The sequence below is a fragment of the Bos taurus genome, chromosome 27, assembly GCF_002263795.3.
Source record: "Bos taurus isolate L1 Dominette 01449 registration number 42190680 breed Hereford chromosome 27, ARS-UCD2.0, whole genome shotgun sequence".
Classification (NCBI taxonomy): Eukaryota; Metazoa; Chordata; class Mammalia; order Artiodactyla; family Bovidae; genus Bos; species Bos taurus.
This window is the reverse complement of record NC_037354.1, coordinates 35,619,929-35,643,807: the sequence shown is the minus strand read 5'-3', so window position 1 is coordinate 35,643,807 and position 23,879 is coordinate 35,619,929. Positions and strand designations below refer to the sequence as shown.

General features: G+C 39.9%; 1 protein-coding gene across 3 annotated transcripts in view; it reads left to right on the top strand.

Moving 5' to 3' along the window:
• ZMAT4 (zinc finger matrin-type 4) overlaps positions 1–23,879 on the top strand; it is a 376,376-nt gene that overhangs the window by 312,089 nt on the left and 40,408 nt on the right. For 2 of the 3 annotated variants that reach the window (NM_001076943.1, XM_024986304.2), the window contains 1 exon segment: positions 6,478–6,574. The exons of the other annotated variant lie outside the window; for it this stretch is intronic. In NM_001076943.1, coding sequence (NP_001070411.1) covers positions 6,478–6,574 — 97 coding nt within the window. 3 annotated transcript variants of the gene reach the window in all.

Here is a 23,879-nt window from a genome sequence, read left to right as displayed (position 1 = left end):
TGATTTCAATGGTAGTCAAAAGAAATCACAGTACAAAATGTAATTATTTCTAATTTAGTAAGAATTGTCAATGGCTTAGCATATTCCCTAACTTAGTTTACTTGCTGTACGCTTGAAAATATTGTGTATTCTCCAGTTGTTGAGTGTAGCATTCTATAAACTCTGGTACAATATAATTGATAGTTTCATTTAGATCTTTTAAAATTTACTAATTGTTTTATCTTACTGTTCTGTCAGCTACTGAGATAGGAGTGTTAAATCTTTTATGGTTATGGTGTCTCTGCCTGTACTTCAGTCAGTTCTTACCTCATGTATCTTTATGCTTTATTAGTTAAATTGCATTTAGAACTGTTAGGTTCTCCTAATGAGTTTCTCTCTTTATTATTACCAAACATCTTTATCTCTGGAAATCCTTTTTGTCTTGAAGTCTGTTTTGTTTGATTTTAATATAGGTACTTTCACTTCTGGGTTAATCAAATACTTTTTAATCATCCTGTTTTATTTTCTCTAGAGTCTCCTAAGCTTTATATCTTTGTATTTATTTCTAGGGGATTAGTGTGCATTCATAAATGACCACTGTCTATATTTAAGTTAATATTGGTAAATTTATTATTTCTTAATTGTTAATTATATTTTATATAAAATATAATGAGCTTCCAACAATACTGCTTATTCTTATTCATTCTTGTCACATATTGGGTTGGTCAAAAAGTTTGAGTTTTTCATAATATGTTACAACTCAATATTTTTACATCTGTATACAGAATAAATAGCACGATACAAGCAGAGTGTTATAGTTTTTGCTTTAAATACTATCTCTAAATAAACTTGGAGCAATAAAAAAATACCAATAGTAATCATTTATGGTGTTCTTCACTTTTTCTGTGGATATGAGTTTGCGTCTGATGTCATTTGCCTTCCAACTGAAGAACTTTATAAGCATTTCTCTAGTGCAAGTCTCCTGGCAGACCATTCTCTGTTATTTCATTTATCGAAAATGCCCTTATTCCACTTTAAAGTTTGAAGGGTATTTTTGCTGGATATGGAATTCTAAGTTGGCAGTTGTTTTGTTTGTTTCCCCACTTTTTGTTCCTTAGACCATTCATGCCCATTTCACTCCTGGTCCTCTCTGTTTGCTATTTGCCCTGTACTCTCCCTGGGCAACTCTTTAACCGGTTCCTCACTTCACAGGCTAATTCTTGTCTCTCCAGTTTCATTTCATGCTACTCAGAGATCTCTGTTAACCATACTATCCAAAACCCGCCTTCTTTGTGACTCTCTCATTTTCCTGTTTACATCCTCTGTAATATTTCTACAACGTTTGTATTTGTTTCCTTGCTTTTTGTCTTTCTACGTGAATAGCTCCGTATGAAAATTTACTCTATATTCTCTTATATTCTTGGCATTTGGTGAAATATCTGGCATCATAATAAAGGCACAAGGATGTTTCCCTAACGTAGAATGAATGCACCTGAAGCTAAGGGGCACCCAAAGTCTAGCTCTGCTAGAACTGAAAAGCCACAGTGAGTAGTCACACTGCTGAACTCTCCAGGACCATCTGCTTCACACACTGTGCTAGGGAATATAAATTTAAAAGTGAACCATCTTCAGGAAGCTTTTCCAGATTTTCTAAGTCGGAAACAATCTCCTCCTCTAGTTCTCCTAACATTCCACTTCATTCTGACTGTAGTACTTTTTGTGGTTCACCTTGTATTATTGCTGTTTTGTATGCATATCTTCTGGAGAAGGAAATGGCAACCCACTCAAGAGTTCTTGCCTGGAGAATCCCGTGGACAGGGGAGCCCAGTGGACTGCTGTTCATGGGGTCGCAAGGAATTGAACACGTCTGAGTGACTAAGCACAGCATACACATCTTCCCGCTGCAACTGGATTGTCAGTCCTTGCAGGCAAGAATGGTATTTCAGAGCACACAGTGGCAATACAGCAGAAATTAACCTTTATATCTGCAGAGGTTTGGGTATACACATAAAATGGCATTGCACTGAAAATGAATAAGAAAGTTAGCATTTTTGTTTAATAAGACTCGCCATTTCTCTGAGGAAAAAGGAGCTGTATAATTCCAAAGTAATTAGGATTTCAGCTGAACATTAATAAAGCCCTAAGTTCCCACCAAGGACACTGTGTCATGTGTGGGGGAGGACTCCTCTGCCCCTTCTCTGCCTTTGTTCTTGTTTATATGCACTGCCTTTCTGGTTTATGCTCCCTGTAGTTTGCATTGCAATAAAGTGCCAAATATTTCCTGCCCACGCTTCTGTTTGGCTGCAGAGCTGGAGAGCTGTAATGGAAAGCAACAGATCCGAATATTTTTTAGATTTGTTGGTGCTCTTAAAAATGCCTATTTGAAAACATAAATATTTATGCCTCTTGCCACACTTCACCTCCATTCGTTGTGAGGAGACCGTTGATGAGTCTGTAGTCTGAAGAGGACCCATATAAACACTGGTTACCATTTATTATGATAAGATTGATAGAGAACTCTGGAGGCAGGAATGCCTGAAGCTAGCTTTTATATTTTGATTCCATGCATAAAAGTGGAGATAGACCAGCCCTGGATAAGCATTCAAACAACTCACATGCAGGTTCTGATAACTTACTGCCTCTGGGTTTGGAGACTGTGATAAACTTTCTGAATCATGCACACCTGTGAGATGGAAAAACCATGGAACCACAGCTCTTCTTTATAGAATAACTTTTTTCTTTAAGACCCAGTGTTGTTCTGACAAATTCAAGCTACCAAAAGAAGTATGACTCTATGGGATGGCACTTTTTAAAATGTGTGTGTAGTGTATTAGAGGTTAGAGTTACAAGTCTGAAACTTCTTGTAGAGTCTCAGGCCCCATCCAAGTTTTATAGGATCAGAACCTTCAGATGCTGTGCCTAGGGATCCGTATTTTAACACCATCACCAGAGCATGTTCTAGGATGTCCAGGAGTCTTTGCTTGAGGGAATAGAGAGACAAGAATTATGTCTTTCATCTCTGATCTGTCAGTCTGTGCCTGGAAAGTTTTGAGTCCCTTAGGTTGCTTCTCCAGAAGATACTGTGGTTTCATTGCTTTTCTCATAACTGAATTGATTCCTCATTGAATAATTAGTAAGTCAATGTCCAATTATTCTGTAATTGAAGCTAAAACAAAACAACGACTTAATTCATACTCTGGCCAGATCAAGTTATCACGCCATGTCAAATAGATTTCTCGGAAACATGCATTGAACTGTAGGAATCTTAAAGTCTACAGGAAGTTCTACCCTTTGCCACATACGGACACAAGATCAATTCTGATGACACCACAATGTTCCACAAACAGGGCTCATTGGATATCATCAGAACTAACTTTATTTTTGCCATCCACCGCCCTTTCATGCCATTTCTGGAGGGTTAATTTTTTCCTACCCTTCGGGTATAAAGTGGAGTAAGTTTCATGAATTTTCACTCACTTTTAACTAGTAAAGAGTTCTTGACTTTCATTCTTAGCTACATAGAAGCTCTATGTCATTAGCTGATATATCCTAGTGTCTTCTGGAAAAAAAAAAAATACACACAGCTTTGAGGTTGAGAATTATCTTTATTCGGTGGAATTTATGGAGGACTTTAGCCCAAGATACAGTCTCTCCGATATCTCTGAGGGACTGTTCCAAAAAAATAATAAGGGAGGAGCCAGGATATATAGGAGTTTTTGTTGAGAGAAAAAACATAACAAAACATGTATTTGAACATCAGAAGATTACTGCTAATAAGAAAAACAAAACATTTCAAGTTAATGATTTCAGTGCTTTTCCATCTCTGGGAAGATACAAGAGTCTTGGCCCACTGAAGTCGTTTCCTTTGGTGTTCACCTTTATCCCCTGGGGCCAGTGTCCGTTTTCCTCCGTCCTGAATCCCCTCAGGCAGCACAGCCAGCAGGAGCAGCTGCAGAGGCTGATGGCTCCTTTGTTGACTGAGATGGCGAGTGACATCTTTGTTCACACAGGATAGAAGAATAATTTTTAAATAATCCAAACTTAATTGAAAGTGAGTTTCTCCCCTCCTTCAGGTCAGTTCTGCTTGGGCTGCCTGTTAGCCATGCAAAAGGAGGCAATAGGCTTCTCTCTTTTTCGCTGCCCTTGGCTTTTGCTTTTCTTCCTTTCTCTCAGCTCAGGTTCCTCCAGGGCTGAGGGATGCAGGGTATCAGGTTAGAAAGGTAAGGGAGATAAAGGCTTACTTGATAGATACACAGACAAAGCTAGCCTAGACGCCATTTGACTCTTTCCCATGGGGTGATTTCTTGGCTTTTTCAAGAACTCAGCATTACTTGATACTTAACCTTAAGCTAAGCATCTCTTCCAGGGTCACTTTAAGGCCCTCGATGTCCAGCTGAACTCTATAGCCTTCTTCTGCTGAGGTCACATTGCTCCAACTGTTCATACATGGCACACACGTGGTCTGTGGGACACTTAACATCTTTTGCTCCAACAAGCTCTGAGAATACATGCCAGGTACAATCCTTCCACCTCTCTTACTTCCCCATCAGAGCAGCTAAGCAGTCACAGTCTCTTGCTCTTTGGATCTTGAGGATGGTGTCCAGTCCAGGACAATCAAACTCAGGAAGGAATTTCTCAAGATCTCCGGGTAGTTCCACTGAATTCTTTTCCCAGGGGTGTTAGTTGAAAGAGAAGGAATCCCCCATCTGACATGGACAAGGGTAAGTCAAACTTATAGTATGAGAGAGCTCCCTTTGGTAAATTCTCTCTTTCTTCTCAGTGTCTTTTTTCACCCTGGTGATGAGTGGCCAGTTTGAGTTAGAAATTGGTTCTTGATCACTTCTGTTGAATGCCCTGAACTGGGACTCTTATCTCTACTTTAGTCATGGTGGTGCAACTAGCATCTGTGTCTTAGAAATTCAACTTAGGACTTCATCCAGGGCATTGGGAAACCAAGATTCCCTTATAATACCTCTTTGCAATTATATAATAACTAGTTTATGTTGATTATTTATTGTGTAGCAGACACTGCTTTATACCTTATCTTACTCAGTCCTCCTCACAATCTTATAAGAAAACAGAACTTCAGAGAAGTCAAGTAATTTTTGTAAAGTCACTCAAAGTTCTTCCAACTCTATGCATTACTTTCTTTTTAGGAAAATAAGAATGATATTGCCCCTTAGAAAGAAAATATTATGCATTCATCAGGAAAAATGCTATAACTGTTTAATATTCTGGGTTTGACAATGGGAAGAGAGAATCTTGGAGTAAAATTAACCAGAAGTTTCGCTTGCTAAGCACTTGAGTATTTATATTCACTTAATTCTTATAAAACTTTGTGATATGGATGGCTTTGTCTTCATCTCATAGATGAAAAAACTAAAGCCAGTAAGAAATTATGTGACTTCCTCTACATTACACAACCAGGACTATTTGGAGCCAAGACTTAAAATCTGAAGTCTCAGCCATGACACTGAAGCTACTTTTTCTCTCCACTCTGATGGGGACACAGCAGCAGAAGGAATACGAGCTGTGGTGGATGTTTGGCTGAAGTTTCTTTCTAACACATTTGACTCTAGATGAATCAGTATTATATAGCAGTCAAGGTTTTTTTTTTTTGAACTACCGTTCATGAAAACAAAGAGCATCTTATATATCTTGGAATCCCTAATATCTGGTCCAAAGTTGACACTCTATTGCTGGATGAACTAAATGAGTAAACAGATGAGTGAATAACTTTGATTGCAACTCTCTGGTGGGAAGTGATTTTTCATGTGACTTAAGTTAGTTGAGGCTTCCCTGGAGGACCAATGGTTATAACTTCACCTACCGTTGCAGGGGATGTGGCTTTGATCCCTGGTCAGGGAGCTGAGGTCACAAGTACCTTGGGGTCAAAAAACCAAAACATAAAATAGAAATGATATTGTAACAAATTCAATGAAGACTTACTTTAAAATTATCCACAGTAAAAAAAAAAATCTTTAAAAATAAATAGATTAATTAATCCTTCTCCTGGGTATTTGCATTTTATAAGATGATCCTGGGAGAAGAGTTGACATGAATGATATAAAAAGTTGAATTTCTGATTCTGTGATTGGAATAGAGGTGGAAGAGGAATTGAGACAGAATTTTTCTCTGGAGTCTCAAATTTCATTGCAGAAACAGTAGCTTACCACATCTGTCTGCCTTAAGGAAAAACTAGAATGCTTCTTTATTTGGGTTACAAAGTATCCAGAAACATTTTACACCAAAAAGTATGTCCTGATCATTTCAGTCATTCAGCAATGAGACAGGCTGCTTCCAACGTATTCACAGTCAGCTTCTGCTAAGGAACCTGCTGGTTGGGTTCTTGGGAGGAGGGATTGAAATGTTACCGGTGGGTTAGATCGGGTGGCTTCTAAGATAGTCTGTCCCTGAACGTTTGGAGATTCCGGGATTTGTTCCTGTGGTTGATGACAATGATGCAGCTAACCAGGTCTGTGTGTCTGTCATCCACAGGTCTGAGGCGCAATTACAGATGTACCACCTGCAGTGTCTCTCTAAACTCAATAGAACAGTATCATGCCCATCTGAAAGGATCCAAACACCAGACCAAGTAGGTACTTTCATGCTTTCGCTCTTCAGCCCTTTTGTATGTAACCTTCAGTATGATGAATGAAGGCTAACCGCTTTACTTATTGCAAAATAAGTAGATGAAAACTACATCTCTGATCTCCAAGGTTCCCTTGATGTTTACGCCACTCAAGCCTACAGAGCTTGCCTGACACTGCTTGAAGAGTGACTTTTTCCTTTTTTTTGGATACAGTGATGACTTTTTTTTTTCCCCATTTCTTTCCTTCTTTTCAAGGACAGTAAGCACATTTGTATGAACTTCCCAGAAATCTTTAAGTCTATTAAATGTTTTAAAATAAACAATATAATTTCTCTTAATACTTTGGGGATGGACCAGGCCTCCTTGTTGTGAAGTCAAATTCTATGCATGCCTTCTACCACTTTCTGTTTCTAGAAGAGTATGGTTGATCAGTCTGGAAAACTAACAACTCTGGAATTTTAAGTCATTCACATGTATAGCTATTTTCAATTGAATGGAAGCTCATTCCACATCCCCCTCTGATTCTCATGATTTTATAGCAGAAAAAGCTAATCAGGCATTGTTACCCCTGTATACATACTGCTCATCTTTTTACAAACCCAATGCTTTTAGGTATTTTTAAAGTAGCTGCTAGAACTGCTAATAAAATCTAATAAAATAGGGAAAAATCAAAGGATATCTCAAAAAGATGCAATTTTCCTTAAAATAATTGTTTTCATTTCTCTCATATTCATAAGCAGAATCATTGAAACAGATTAGACTATATCAGGGCCTCATGAATAATGAATGACTCATTGGCAAACAATGATGGAGCTCCCACGTGTGTCAGACCCTGAGTGTGACCTGGGGAAGAAAAGCTGAGTGGACTTAAGCCTTCCTCTTGGGGAACGCTCTGCCAAGCTGGGGAAACAGTCATATAAACACATAGATTGTTCACTGTTACCATAAAATGGGCACCCTAAGCTCTGAGGACCAGGGACAGGGAAAGATTTCCAGGGACATCGACATAGAGGCTGAGTTCATAACAATGAAGTTGGGGTTTGATTTTGTTTTCTATTATCACTCAGTGGCCAGCACAGCACTTGATACATTTCTAGTGCTTCATGAACATTCCTGATGGGCTTCCTAGGTAACTCAGTGGTAAAGAATCGGCTTACCACACAGGAGATACGGGTTTGATCCCTGGATTGGGAAGAGCCCTTGGAGGAGGAAATGGCAACCCACTCCAGTATTCTTGCCTGGGAAATCCAATGGACAGAGGAGCCTGGTGGGCTAAAGTCCAAGGGGTTGTAGAGTCAGCCATAGCCCAAGGGGTTGTAGAGTCAGCCACGACTTAGCGACTAAACGAGAGCAATACATTGCTGATGGCGTGAATGTGTGATTTTAAAAAGATAAGTAATGACTTTCCAAGCAGATAGGAAATGTCTTTGCAGAGATATTGTAAAGATGTGTAGATCACAGTGGGTCTGGCTGCAGTGGGGGAGTTTAAGCCCAGAGTTTCTGACTGACCTTTACTGACTCAGTTTTCCCTCCGTGCTGTGCTGTCGGGTGAGTCAAAGCTGCTTTCATGACTTGCTTTACTCTTATTCACCCCCACAGGGCTTCTGTCAAGGGAAATCTTCCAAAGCAGTATTTTCTATGATTGGTTCCTGAGCACCTGCATTGATTATTAGGAGCTGCTATACCACCCGCCACCCCCAACCAAAAACATAATCTCTTCAGCATCTCTAATGATCACAGTGCATGCATCCTAACCAACATTCTAACAACACGCACACACCTTACAAGGAGCAGCAGCATGAAACAATCATCATTTAGGGCACATTTATTGCTCTTCGTGGGTAGAAAAAGGTAGACAATAATGACTTTAGGTGATAAGGATCATGTAGATAACTAATGCAGGTAGATAGCATCTCAGTTTTAGGAAAATGTCTACTTCTCTCTGTGTTCCTATAAAACTTCCTGTGATAGAACTTGAGCCAGGCATCAGTTAAGTTCAGTTGCTCAGTCGTGTCTGACTCTTTGCAACCCCATGAATTGCAGCACGCCAGGCCTCCTTGTCCATCACCAACTCCCAGAGTTCACTCAAACTCACGTCCATCGAGTCAGTGATGCCATCAAGCCATCTCATCCTCTGTTGTCCCCTTCTCCTCCTGCCCCCAATCCCTCCCAGCATCAGAGTCTTTTCCAATGAGTCAACTTTTCCCATGAGGTGGCCAAAGTATTGGAGTTTCAGCTTTAGCATCAGTCCTTCCAGTGAACACCCAGGACTGATCTCCTTTAGGATGGACTAGTTGGATCTCCTTGCAGTCCAAGGGACTCTCAAGAGTCTTCTCCAACACCACGGTTCAAAAGCATCAATTCTTTGGCACTCAGCCTTCTTCACAGTCCAACTCTCACATCCATACATGACCACTGGAAAAACCATAGCCTTGACTAGACGGACCTTTGTTGGCAAAGTAATGTCTCTGCTTTTCAATATGCTATCTAGGTTGGTCATAACTTTCCTTCCAGGCATAGTCACATCTATTAGCTTATTTTGTCCCCTTAACTATCTCAACATATGTATTGTGCTTAGTCACTCAGTCGTGTCTGACTCTTTGCGACCCCATGGACTGTAGCCCGCCAGGCTCTCTGTCCATGGGATTCTCCAGGCAAGAACCCCGGAGTGGGTTGCTGTGCCCTCCTTCAGGGGATCTCCCCAACCCTAGGATCAAACCCAGGTCTCCCATATTACCCCCTGAACCACCAGGGAAGCCCAAGAATACTGGAGTGGGTAGCCTGTCCCTTCTCCAGGGGATCTTCCCAACCAAGGGATCGAACTGGGGTCTCCTGCATTGCAGATGGATTCTTTACCAGCTAAGCTACAACAGAAGCCCCAACATACATATTACTGACCTGTTATTTGATTTGAGAAAACCAAGGCTCAGAGAAGCTAAGTAAGTCAGCCAACACCCGACAAATGGCAGAACCAGGGCTGGACTCAGAAGCATCTGACTCACGCTTCTAATTAATTAATGTCATTCAGTCACTGCAGACCGGCTTGGGACACAGGATGTCAGGGACAGCCGGTAGAAGGCCCCATGGTGAATTTTGAAAAAGGGCATCGCCTCCCTAGTGTAATTTAATAAACATACCTGACTTCAGAACGGTACATCACCTCCTGTGCTGGCTTCTTTTCAATAAACAAGAGTTTGCTTTTTTTTTTAACCACAAAAGTACGAGGTTGCTGTGCTTCTGAAGAGTGAAATGAGGGAAATGTGAAGAAAACAAGTGTCGCAGCTCTGCCCCACTGCCCCACAGTATAACCCCCGCTGTTATACTGAATCTGAGTATCCTGGCTTATGAGCCAGACTGCTCCATAACTGTCTTGTAATATCCTTGTTAGGTTTGGTTTCAAGTGTGTGGGGGCCTCCTTAAACAAGTTGAGAGCTCTTCCTTCTATTTCTAATCCCTGAATGAGTTTGTGGTAGACTGCTTCTGGTTTCTTATCTTAAAAACTAAGAATTCATTGGTGGAGTCATCTAGGCCTAGAGATTTATGCTTTGCTGTTCAGTTGCTAAGTTGTGTCTGACTCTCTGCGACCCCATGGACTGCAGCACTCCAGACTTCCCTGTCCTTCACCATCTTCTGGAATTTACTCAAACTCATGTCCAGTGAGTTAGTGATGTTATATAACCATCTCCTCTTCTGTCACCCGCTTCTCCTTTTGTCTTCAATCTTTTTCAGCATCAGGGTCTTTTCCAATGAGTTGGTGATGGATTTATGCTATGGGAGTATTTTGATTAGAGAAGTAGTCTTTTTTTTTTTTTTTTTTTACTACCATACTGTTCATATTTTCTGTTTTTCTTATACAAGTTTAAATAAGCTGTCTTTCAATGAGTGTGTCCATTTTATTTACATTTTAAAATATATTGGTATAAAGTTGTTTACTTTATCACCTAATTTTATTTTTGATGTTTGTGGAATATTTTTTCTTTCTGGACATTGTTTATTTGTTTCTTCCTCTTTTTTTGGCTCAACTTTTTGTTAGAAGTTTGTCATTCTTTATTAAGTTTCTTTTAGATGATCAGATGTTGGGGATTTGTTTATTTTCTTTATGTGCAGTTATTTTATGACCTTTAAAACATTATTTCATTTTTTGCTACCTTTTAAGGTTTAATCTGCATTTCCTCTCTAGCTTCTTAATATAAAAGTGTAGGATCCATAATGAAAAAAATCTGAAAAAGAAAAAAGATGTATATATGCATATATATAAAACTGAATCACTTTGCTGTACACTTGAAACTAACACAACATTGTGAATTAACTATTGCTGTTATTGTTTAGTCACTAAAGTTGTGTCTGACTCTTTTGCAACCCCATGAACTGTATACGTCAATATAAAAATTAGAGAAAAAAAAAGGTGTAAGTTAGCAATTTTTCAATGCTTTTTCTTTTTCTAGTATAAGAATTTCGGAGAAGGCAATGGCAGCCCACTCCAGTACTCTTGCCTGGAAAATCCCATGGATGGAGGAACCTGGTGGGCTGCAGTCCATGGGGTCGCTAAGAGTCAGACACGACTGAGTGACTTCACTTTAACTTTTCACTTTCCTGCATTGGAGAAGGAAATGGCAACCCACTCCAGTGTTCTTTCCTGGAGAATCCCAGGGATGACAGAGCCTGGTGGGCTGCCGTCTATGGGGTCACACAGAATCGGACAGGACTGAAGCAACTTAGCAGCAGCAGCAGGTTTTCAATGTACCTCAACAGACTGTTTTAGCTGCATTCTAAAAGCAAATTTTTGTATTACAAAAGTTTTAATATGTAGTATTTGCTTTTTGTTACTTATTTCAATATACTTTCTGTTTTGCTCCTTTTACTTGTGTTTGTTTAGAAATTCTCCTTTTATTCATGTTTGATTAGAAGTGTTATATCTAAAATCAAATATTTATAGGATTTTTCTATTTATATTTTTTGTAATTTATTTGTATCTGGATTCTACCAGGGTCAGAGGAAATATTCTAAATGACCTCAGTCTCTTGAAATTTGTGTAGACTTACTGTATTCCCTGGGGCTTCCCAAGTGGTGCTAGTGGTAAAGAACCTGCCTGCCAATGCAGGAGATTTAAGAGATGCAGGTTCAATCCCTGGGTCGGGAAGATTCTCTAGAGGAGGGCATGGCAACCCACTCCAGTTTTTTGGCCTGGAGAATCCCATGGATAGAGGAGCCTAGCGGGCTGTAGTCCATGGAGTCAGACACGACTGAAGCGACTTAGCACGCATGCACGTGCTCTGTTCCCCAGGCATACAGTCAATTTTGCTCATGTATTATGTTTACTTGAAAAGAATTTACTGTCGGGTAAATGATCCTTGCTGTCAATTAGGTAGTTTCTTAATCTAGTTCAAATTAGTATATCCTCACTGACTTTTTAAAATCTATTTGTTATATCCATGAGAAGCAGACATAATTAAAAACTTCCAGCTATACGTATGGATTAGCCTATGTGTCCTGTTAATCTTTTGTATTTAGTTTTATATGCTGAAAGCTATATTATTAGCTACTCACAAGTTTAGGATTTTTAATGCCTTCTTATTGTATGGGCCCTTTTTCTAAAATCATCTTTTGCCACCATGAAATGTCTGTCTTTGTTACTAGTAACATTTTCCTTGAGGTATACCAGCATCAACTACAGCGGCTCTTCAAGGCTTTCAAAAGCTTTTTCCTTTAAATTGCATCCAGCTCTTATTTTGTCTTCAGGTGGAAGGTTAGTGTGACCAGTTACTCAACCAGAACCAGAAATGGAGATCAGCCAAATGGTTTTTTAACTGTTCTAATCTAAGTCAACATAAGTATTAAAGTGTCAGTAGTTTTCAAGGTTTTATATTTTTAGCAATCATTTCTAAAGAAGTGTTGAGATGAGCAAACATGATCCAGTTGTGTATTGGAAAGAGAACTGAATTTTATTTCTAGGGCAGTTTTGCCACTGAGTGACCCTGGGCACCAACAAACCCTCTTTCAGGCTCACTTCCCTCAAAGAGAAGCGATTAGTGCTGACAAGAATGAGGCAAATGTGGTTCCACTTTCCACGCTTTACTCATGATCCTGGTATTCTTTTTTATGAAACCTGAATTCAGACCTAAAATTCCTCCTGAAACATGCCCCCAGTCAGCCTTAACTGTTTACTGAAACTGGCAGTGACCCTCCCCTGCCCCAGTTATGTCCACCCAGAACTGCACAATACGACCTCATTTGTAAATAGCACCTTTACAGAAGTAAAAGTTGAGAATCTCAAAGTGAAATCTTTCTGGTGTCTTTATGAGGAGATGGAAAGGGAGCTTTGCACACGTGAAGAAGGTGGCCATGTGAAGATAGAGATCGGAGTTTGCTTCCTTCCAAGCCAAGGACCACCAGGAGCCAGTAGGGTCTGGGAGAGGCCAGGGGATTCTCCTCCAGAGATGTCAGGGGGAGTGCGCCCAGCTGACAGCTTGATTTCAGACTTCCAACTTCTAGAACTTCCATTCTCTAGAGAGAATACATTTCTGTTATTTGAAGTCACTCAGCTTTGACTACTTTTTGAGGCCAGCCCTAGGAAATTAATATAGTGTGAAACTTACATGCTTTGTCTTGTAAGTAATCCTTCAGTCCTATTTTCCTGGACACCTGCTTACAATGCTGCTCCCGATCATGACAATGATGGTGGGGGTGATGATGGAGAGGATGGTTTGATGGTGATGCCACCCTGGATAACTGAAGTGGTACTCGTATGAGACTAGGACACAGCTATAGACTAAAATGCTTTGAAAGGATCACATCTCATACACATAGTAGTCCTGTAATTGGCCAGAGCCACGCATCTCCACTTTATAGGTTAGAAAATTGAATCTCAGACTTGTCCAAGGCCCCCAGAATAATTGGTCGGCAGAGCCAAGAACAGAAGTCAGGTTTATTGGTAACCTTTACTATTACTGTTATAGTAATACTTAAGAGCAATATGACAATAATAGCATTATTTAAGTATTGCTATAACTGTAATAGTGGTTGCAAATAACCTGACTTCTGTTCTTGGCTCAACTAGTTAAATGGCTTTTTCTTTTTTAGGCAAATGTCATAAACAGCAAAATGACAGTCAAATGTTGCTCCATGGCTAAATAGCAAGAGAAATATTCAGTATCTAATGAGATTAAAGGTTTAGAAATGCAAATGATTACCCTGACATATAAAGCAATTGCCCATTAGTAGATTTTTTCAACATTTCCAGGAGATCTAGCCTGTCAATTAGTACAAATGCTTAAAATGAAATTTAAAGACACATGAGTTCATACTATAGACTAATGAACAGTCCCCCCGCCCATAACGTACTTAAATTTGAGTTTAGGGAATGCTTCAAGCCTCAGGACATTATATTACCTAGAATTAAAGGATATAAAAGTTGTCATTACTTACTTTGATATTTCAGACAGTTCAAAATGAGATACATGTGTCTAAGAGAATAAATCTGACTGACCACAATTTAGTTGTAATTTCTAAATGTGCTGCTTCCTTTGAGAAGAAGCCTAAAATGGTGATATCCACTGCTTTTTCTGCCGTTTTTTTCCCAATTAATATGAATCATCCAGACAAAACCTTCATATTATTCATTTCCCCATTGTGTTCATTTATTTGTGAAGTGATTGAATGGACGTTCAATCTAATTTTCAGAGCTGGAATATATTTGCTTTAAAAACCTTGGAATTCAGTTCTTGCATTCAGGATAGTAGTTGGGTGGGAGTACAATCAATAATAAATAAGATATTTTTGCAAGAGATGCCAAGCATGGAGAATCTACTGGAATTTTAATAAATTTGTTGCTGTTCAGTCGCACACCAGGCTGCTATGTTTTCCAGTATCTCCCAGAGTTTGCTCAGTTTCGTGTCCACTGCTGTCTAACCATCTCACTCTCTGCTGCCCCCTTCTCCTTTTGCCTTCAGTCTTTCCCAACTTCATGGTCTTTTCCAATGAGTCGGCTCTTCCCTTCTGCAAAAGTATTGAAGCTTTAGCTTCACTATTGGGCTTCTCTGGTGGCTCAGTGGTAAAGAATCTTCCTGCCAACTCAGGAGACACAGGTGATTGGATTCAATCCCTGGGTTGGGAAGATCCTCTGAAAAAAGAAATGGCAACACACTCCAGTATTCTTGCCTGGGAAATTCCATAACTTAGTGACTATTCAGCAATAGCAATTATAATAAGTTAAGTAGCTCAATATTCCAAGGTGATGTTCTCTTCAGAAACAAGCCAACAAACAAAAGCCAAGTCAAGGCATGGACTTCTTCGAAGGCTAAGAATATAGAAATTTTTGTTGAATTTTCAATGTCGTGTCCTGTCAATAACCAATTTCAATAACCAGAGGGGTTGGGACTTTAGTTCTGCGTACTGAGATCAACAGGGCATGAGACAGTGTTGACAACAGAGCTGTCCTTACCCAAAGAGGGTGAGGTTAGTTCTCCTCTGCTGATAATTATTCGTAAGCTGCTTGGAAAGGCTCAGAATAAAGGGCACAGTCTAGAATCCAAGGCAACTGCTTTGTTTGTTCCAGTTTATGAATCTGGCCGTGCAGACGAGCCCCTGTAGGGAGTGGAGCTTGTGGGGTGTCACCACGTCTTTCTAGCCCCAGGGCTGGATTTGCATCCTGTGTGCTCAGTCGCTTGTCTTGTCTGGATCTTTGCAACCCAATGGACCGTAGCCTGCCAGGCTCCTCTGTCCATGGGATTCTCCAGGCATGGGTTGTCATTTCCTTCTCTGGGGATCTTCCCAACTCAGGGATTGAACATGCATTTATGTCCCCTGCATTGGCAGGAGGGTTCTTTACCATTAGCGCCATCTGGGAAGCCCATTTACAACCTAGGCACCATGAACAGGGTGCCTGGTGAAGCACAAGGATGGGGCTGAGGTAGGGCTTGTGGACTAAAGGCCATTCTCTGTTTAGCCGTGCTTTTTAAAATATATTTATTAAACTATAGTTGCTTTGCAGTGTTGTGTTATTTTCAGATGTACAGCTTCAGATTCTTTTCCATTATAGGTTGTTACAAGATATCAAATATATTACTGTACAGTAAATTCTTGTGCTTTATCTGTTTTATATGTGGTAGTATGTATCTATTAATCCCAAACTCCTAATGTATCCCTCCCCTCCTTTACCCTTTGTAACCATAAGTTTGTTTTTCATGTCTGTGAATCTGTTTTGTAAATAAGTTCATTTATATCATTCTTTAGATTCCACACACAGTGATATCATATGATATTTGTCTTTCTCTGCCTGAGTTGCTTCACTTAGTGTAATACCCTCTAGGGCCATCCATGTTGTTGCAAATGGCAAAGTTTCATTCCCTTTTGATGGCTGAGTAGTATTCCACTGTACATGTTTACCACATCTTCTTTATCCATTCCTCTGTTGATGGCCACTCAGATTGCTTCTATGTCTTGGCTATTGTGAGTAGTGTTATTGTGAATACTGGAGTGCATGTATATTATATTTTCAAATTAATTTGTGTCTTATCAGGATATATGCCCAGGAGTAGAATTGCTGGATCATATGATAACTCTATTATTAGTTTTTTAAGGAACCTCCAGTCTTTTCCACAATTAACCCTGTTTTAAATTGAATACTCAAGTCCACTATTGTTAAGAGTCCTCCCTTCTTTGTGGAAGGCCCCAGAGTCCAATTTCTCAAGTGGAAGAGACAGTAGCCTATAGATAAAGGAATTCCAGAGAAGCAAGAAAAAAGCTAGATATGTCCCTCTCTATAGCACTAGTACACGGGCAATTCTAATATCTCTGTTTTTCCTAAATCTCACTTGCATGCATTTGCTCTATATGCCATATCTAAGGATACATTACAATTTCAGTCTGTGAATAGATTAGGCCTTTTGTGGGCTTGGAAAGAACTAAATACAGAGCTCTTTCACTCTTTCATATTATTTACAGAATGACTGATGGCCCTTAGTATTCTCTAGCTCACTCGTTTCCCATCCCCCTCCTTCTGGATGTGATGTGAAAGTTGCTCAGTTGTTCAACTCTTTGCGACTCTGTGGACTTTACAGTCCATGGAATTCTCCAGGCCAGAATCCTGGAGTGGGCTGCCTTTCCCTTCTCCAGGGGATTTTCCGAACCCAGGCATCGAACCCAGGTCTCCCTCATTGCAGGCAGATTCTTTGCCAGCTGAGCCACAAAGGAAGCCCAAAAATACTGGAGTGGGTAGCTTATCCATTCTCCAGTAGATCTTCCCAACCCAGGAATCGAACCAGGGTCTCTGGCATTGCAGGTGGATTCTTTACCAATTGAGCCAGCAGGGAAGCCTGGAGGGCCTTTGATTTTGACCTGCTTGACATTTGCACGAGTCATGGCTGTCTCCAGAGTGGTCTGAGCTGATGGTTTCAAGTCTCAGCTTTGATAGTGAGTCCCCTTGCCTACCTCTCATGTTCTCGTCTTCCTGCTTCAGAACATCACTTAGGTCTCCTAGGGACTCCCCTGATGGTCCAGTAGTTGAGACTTCATCTTCCAGTGCAAGAGGTGCAGGTTTGATTCCCAGTCAGGGAGCTAGGATCCCACATGCCTCACAGCCAAAAAGCCAAAGCATGAAACAGAAACAATATTGTAACAAATTTTGTAAAGACTTTAAAAAGAGTTCACATCAAAAAAAAAAAAAAAAAAGAAGAAGAAGAATAAAGTCACTTGGTACCAACTTCCAAGGGTGCAAGCCTGTTACCTGACTTGGTTCTGGAAAGTGCATCTGCGTCAAGAGAGAAAAGAGCCAACAGAAGGAAGTGATGGAGCTCAATAGTCCCAGCCTGGGAGGTGGACAGCTAGTCCTAGATCAGTGCTTCTCAAATCATGTCCCCTCACTGAGTTTCAAAGCCCTCCTGGAATATAGGGTAGTCAAGATCTCTGTTAAGCCAACATTATCTAATTTTATGCTTCAAGGTTGAGCTTTTTAAGCTTTTTAGGATTTTCCGGGTGCAGAAGAGTGGCTCTCAAGTCATCTTTCTTTAGAGTTTATTTGTCTCTTGCTGAGTGGCCCAGAAATTGACCAACCCCCTCAGAGTCAGGTTCTGCTAAAGGAAAGGTGTCCTACAGGCCTGTTTATCCTATCCTTAGACAAAGACAAAGGGGCTTTTCAAAGGCTATGACTTGGAGCAAAAGAGGTGAAGTTCATTATACAAGGAGAGAGTAGAGGAAAAAGCTTACTTTCACTTTATTCTGTGTTGTGAATACCAAGCACTCATTCTGTCGGTTTCTCTGACCAACAGGATGGATGAAAGGCATGAGGAAGGCTGGAAAGGGGACGTTGGCCCCTCACCTGAGCAGTCAGGCCTCTGGTTTTATACTCACTCTGGGCCTTTGTAAGTTACTGTAACCTGTTCTCACTCATTTCACCGGAGGTGATCAGAAACTAGAATATGTCCATGTGTTAACTATCTTGAGCTGCCTTGACTTCTACTCCAACCTAACTCTGGAAAAAATATTGAATTTGGCCAACATTTGTCTCATCTATTAAAATTGTCATAGAACAGGAAATGCCAGGAAACTGACGTAAGATAAATAAAGGACCTTGCTTCATGTAGGTCGATGCTGGTAGGGGAGTGGTTGGAGGAGACAGGATGGGGCTGGAAATGTGGCATGGTTATGGCTTTGAGTCTGGATCTCCATCATTGCCCTTTAGCTGGAGGAGAGGACTGAGGAGGTCCACTCTGGCTGGGATTTTCCCAGTGTAAATAAAGGAGGTAGTAGTTTGAGTGATTGGACAAATCTACCCCTCACCCCATTCAGTTCACTCCAATGACCAAAATCAGTTGAGCACCTACTGTGTTTGAGACATTGAAATCAGTCTTAGGGATAATAGAAGATCATTATGCCTCTCAACAAGCTTGTAATCTAGTTGAGGGGATGCAATGCATAGTCAAGCAAATGCAGCTAAAATTAATACAGGATATGTTGGTAGAAAATGCTGCTGGAATTCAGAAGAGGTGGTTGCCTCTGGTTGGAGGCCCAAAGGAAAGGTGGTCAAGGGTGAGGGCAGGGAAAGGACTTAGGAATGAGACCATCAGGATTCAATCCTGGCTCTACAGCTTCTCACTGGGTGCCCTTGAGTTTCTTATGCAAAGACCTCTCTGGAGGTTAGTTTCCACACCTGAAAAAGTGACAGATTTAAAAAAAAAATAAAGAAAAATAAAATTTAAAAAAAATAGAAGGAGAAAAATAATAAAAATAAAAAAATAAAAACTCTTAGCAAAACTGTGGTGAGGACTGAGTTTTAAGAACCACAAAAAGCAACAATAACAAAAAATATGAAACTTCTTGGACAATACTTGGCTTGAATGGCATGGACCTTTTTCTCATAAGTGTTAGTTGTCATTCTGTATTAATGAAATTACATTTGAAATGGACTTTGGGGAACAGGGAGATGAATATTGATGGCTCCCTCAGGACTTTTTTGTCCTAAGTACTCTTTTTGGCTTTCCTGGTGGCTCAGATGGTAAAAAATCTGCCTGCAATGTGGAAGAGCTGGGTTTGATCCATGGATTCGGAAGATCCCCTGGAGAAGGAAATAGCAACTCACTCCAGTATTCTTGCCTGGAGAATCCCCATGGACAGGGGAGCCAGGCAGGCTATAGTCCATGGGGTCACAAAGACTCAGAAACGACTAAGTGACACATACACTCCTTCTGTTAAGATTGCTCCAGAATTCTTCATAGCACAGTTTAGTTGCTTGCTCAAAGTTGGGATTTTGTACTCAAACAAAAGTTCAGGGCCATTCAGGGTTTAGAACCCAAATTGACCTAAATCAGACAGTGGAATATAAAGAATTATCTAGGACAGTCTTTAGAAGGTTAGTCTCATTCTGAGTTTGTTGGGATCTATTGCCTTCCACCTGTTCCAAGTCCTCATTTCACACAGTTTCAACCTTGGTATTCAATCTTGCCACATCAGAAAGAACACTTTTTAAGAATTTATTTTATTAAAGTATCATTGATTTACAACATTGTATTAATTTCTGCTGTACAGCAAAGTGATTGTTTCATATATATATATATATATATATATAAATATATATATATAATATGATTTACTTATTACATGGATATTGAATAGCATTCCATGATGATTTATTACAGGATATTGAATAGCGTTCCCTGTGCTACACAATAGGACCATGTTGTTTATCCATTCTCTCTCTCTCTCTCTCTCTCTCTCTATATATATATATATATAGTAGTTTACATCTGCTAATCCCCAACTCCCAAGCTATCCTTCCCCTCCCCACTCTCCCCTCTTGGCCACCATAAGTCTTTTCTCCATATCTATGAGTCTGTTTCACAGATAGATTCATTTGTATCATATTTTAGATTCCACATATAAATGATATCATATGATATTTATCTTTCTCTGCCTCATTTACTTCTCTCACTGTGACAGTCTCTAGGTCCTCCATGTTACTGCAAATGACATTATTTCATTCTTTTTTATGGAGGAAATTTTTTGAATGCTCCCAGTATGTGTGTGTGGTCTTTACACTCTGATGCCTACTCAGGCTTCTGACTTTCTCTGGCTCTGATTACCAGTTACATTTTGCCAGTCATCAGTAATTAGCACTCTATTCTCCAAAGACCAGGAGTTATAAACCTTGAAAGTAAATAAAATAAATGGGACTATATTCTTGGATGCATTTCCTAAAGTCATTCTTCTAATATTCTTTTGAGACTCCTTGGAGAGATTTTTCTTTACCATTCTGCTAACACAGACCACAATTTTCTTCTTCGTTTGCATTTTTTATTTCACCATTGAAAAATAATATGTATCCTTTTTTATGCAGGCATCTGTCTGCTGCAGCTCATGCTAGATACTAGCTAATCTCAACATTAACTTATTAAATCTGACTGTGATTCACAGCATTTGATAAGTGACCCTGTCTTCTAGAATCTGGAAGGGTTTTCTCAAAAAACAAATGATCTTCCTGTATTAGGGAGTGACCTTTGCAGGTGTTAACTACTGTTATTTAATTTATAACTCAGCAATAAACATTTTGAAGGTTTTTGTTTGTTTTTTTTTTCTTTCTTGGAGTTAAAATTTTCCAGGCCATTCTATAGTGGGTTAAGCATAGCAAGATGTAATCAGAATCTGGGCCTCAGTCTGAATATACATTTTTGAGCATCATTATAGTATATATGTGTCACTTTGAATAGTCCTTAACAGGAAATAGGAATGTGTATTTTCTTTTCTATAGGTTTTAGGGTCACAGAGAAACCTCAGTCTGTGTCATGCTGAGTAGTCAAATACAAATCAAAATCTAGCTAGCTTTCAAAATGTTGGTGACATTTCAAGTTCAGGACATAATAACTTCAAAGTTCTACTCACAGCTTCTGGTCCTGTTATATTCCCTAGAGATATATCTGTCTTTTTGCTTCCTTATTTAAGTGCTCTTTCTTCTAAAGACACCTAATAGTCTAACATGTGCTCTTTACTCTGTTTGATTCCAAAACCATCACTGCCAAATTTATTCCTGTTCTAACAAGAATGATCTTATAATAGCCCCAAATAGAGGAGTTTCAGACCTCTGATTTGGCTTCCTTGATAATGGATAAAACTTAAACAATAGATTCTGTGTTCTAACATCTTTCCAGTGCTAAATAAGATAAATTTCCTGACAGCTAAGATTTTCATGATCAGGCAACTTATTGAGTTGCTCTTGAGTATCTATAATAGAAAGGACCCTTTTAGACCAACTACACAGTTTTCTATTTCTTGGAACCAGATGTCACAGTTGTGTTATTTCATATTATGTAAGAATCCTGGAGGTAAAAAGGATGCTTTCTGTCTAAGAGAGAGACCAGTTCAGAATGTAATCTGAGTGATTCATTACAGACAAGAAGTTTACTGGATTAGAAGGAAGACATTTGGTGTTCTCCTTCTAAAAGTGAAAGGAAAGGAGTTAGGCTCCCTCACACCAGTATTTCAGAAAACATCAGTACAAGTTAAAGATCTACCAGCAGGTTTCATGTATGTATGCACATTGAGGAGGCATCTCTCATTTAAATTTAACTCTCAAGAAACCTAATCGAAAGCCACTAATTAGTCAACCTTCTAGAGCATGCAATGGATAGTTCTTTATTGAATCTTGAGAGTTCATTCTGCTGATGGAATTTGCTCCACTCATGAGCTGGACATTTTCATTGAAACAATAAGTCATGATGAAGGAACTCCAGGTCATCCACTGATCGGGTCAATAGTTGAATCAGTCATGACAGACTGATCCACTGCATTCTAGGTTCCAAGTCACTTAGCAGAGAATGGTAAACTAACAAATTACATTCCTTATCCTTAAAGCATTCATGCACCTTTTAAATGCCTAAACACTAAAGCTCTGGGATCCCAAGAGTGACCTCTCATTTTAGGGTCCACTGAAATTGCAGGAGAGAGGGCAAGGTGGCCCTTCTCAGTGATGGAGGCTGACAGATTTTCTGAGCAGGTGCCAACTGCAGTGCAACTGGGTGACCAGGCATAGCATCCCCTGCTGCGTGTCCAAGAAAGTGTCGCCAGGAATGCGCATTCTAGGTGCAGCTTTTACTTTCTGTAGCAGCTGGGAACCTGAGCTGGGAAGGGAAGAGCAAAGGTGGTCTGAGGATGCAGGAGGGGTGTCAGATATGAACAGGGTGAAGCATCAAGTAAGCACGTGGCGTTTCATTGTCTGGACTGTCACAGAAGCTTTGCCTTCTAAGACTTTACTCCAAAAGCCTTTGCTTTCTTCACTCAAAATGCCCTATTTTCTGGGTTTTCTTTGAAGAGCCCTCATGTCTTATGTATGATGATTTAAATCTTGTAACACCTGATAGGATATTTCATGGCGATTCCTCAGAAGAAACCAGGAATGCAAATTACGTTAGGAATAAGTGACAGTTGTGATCAAAGAATGATGATTAGATGCATTTATCTGTCCAAATTCTGTTGAAAATAAATTCTAATTATTTGTTTTCTCTTAATGATTCTAACACGAGCTCTAGCATATGGTTCTAGGCATTGATAGCATATGATTAGCTTCTATAAAGTAGCACACAGATAAAAGAGTCAGCCTGAGTCAGATATTCATAACAAGAACTGCTTTATTATTCCAAAGCAGATTTTTTTTAAACTATCCATGAAGGTAATTTTTCTTTTAACCTTGAAGAAGGATTATTCCTGAATCTTTTGATTAAAATACCTCATCCTGTGTCCACAATGGAGGCTAGGCAATTAATAGTCTTTCTTTCCTCAACTGTCTAATTAGGGTTGAGACCAACACAGCATATGAATAACTAAAGTCACCAAATATCATTCCAAAGTGTTCTCTGTTAATTGTGAGTAATTTTGCTATTCCCCAGAGAGAATGTGACAGGCTGGACCACTGGACCTGCCTTGGGGTCTGATTTCAGGCAATGGCTTTCTTCTTTCATGATGATACGTTTCCCTCCACACATGCCTAATAGCTAATTGATGAAGAAGAAGAAAAAAATTACTTTTGTCTGCTTTCCCATAGAAGTCCCAGGGCTGGTTGTACAATGGGATGTGTAAATGACAGATATGAGAATCTCGTCTGCGAGGAGTTTGGATGGGAGGGATTGGTGTGGACATTTAAAGCATGCCATTGAGTGGGGCAGAGAGGGCAGAGGGGGACTGGCGCTGGCAGGCCAGGCTTGGCCTTTTGGGACCCAGGGATGGAGAAATAGCATCTACTTTTATATAGTCTGGATTTAAAAGGGCAAGTGAGAAGTGTGACTCAAGGAGCTAACTATTTCTCCTGCATAGGATTTCTAGACCTCCTTCTCACTGTGGCTTTGTCCATGGTGATTCTTTTGGTTCCTCTTGCTTAGTGCCCATCAAGCCAAGATTTCAAATATTCTAAAGCAACTATGGATGTACTGAGCTCATGACTCATCATCGGTTTTTCTTTTCTTTTTTTTTTTATCATTTTGGCAGGCTAGCAGGGAGTAAGTAGCTTCATTATCGTTTCATCATTCTCAGTCAGAGAAAGGTAGTAGATAGCAGATTTGTGAGGCTTCTAAGAGTCTGGGGGAACCTGGCATAAGAGAGTGGAGAGGCCGCTCCTCCCGTGGCCACAGGGTGGAAGGTCAGCAGTTGTCCCTGGACCAGGAGACTGGCCACAGGAAGCAAAGCTGGAAGCCCCACTTCTGTTTCCCAGCTGCCCCTTAGTCCCCCAATTTCTGACTGGCTTTCAGAATCAAGGATTGACTATCTCTAGGGACAGAGCCCTATAGCCAAATAAATCATGCCTTTCTCATCTGTCTTCATATGCCCTTGT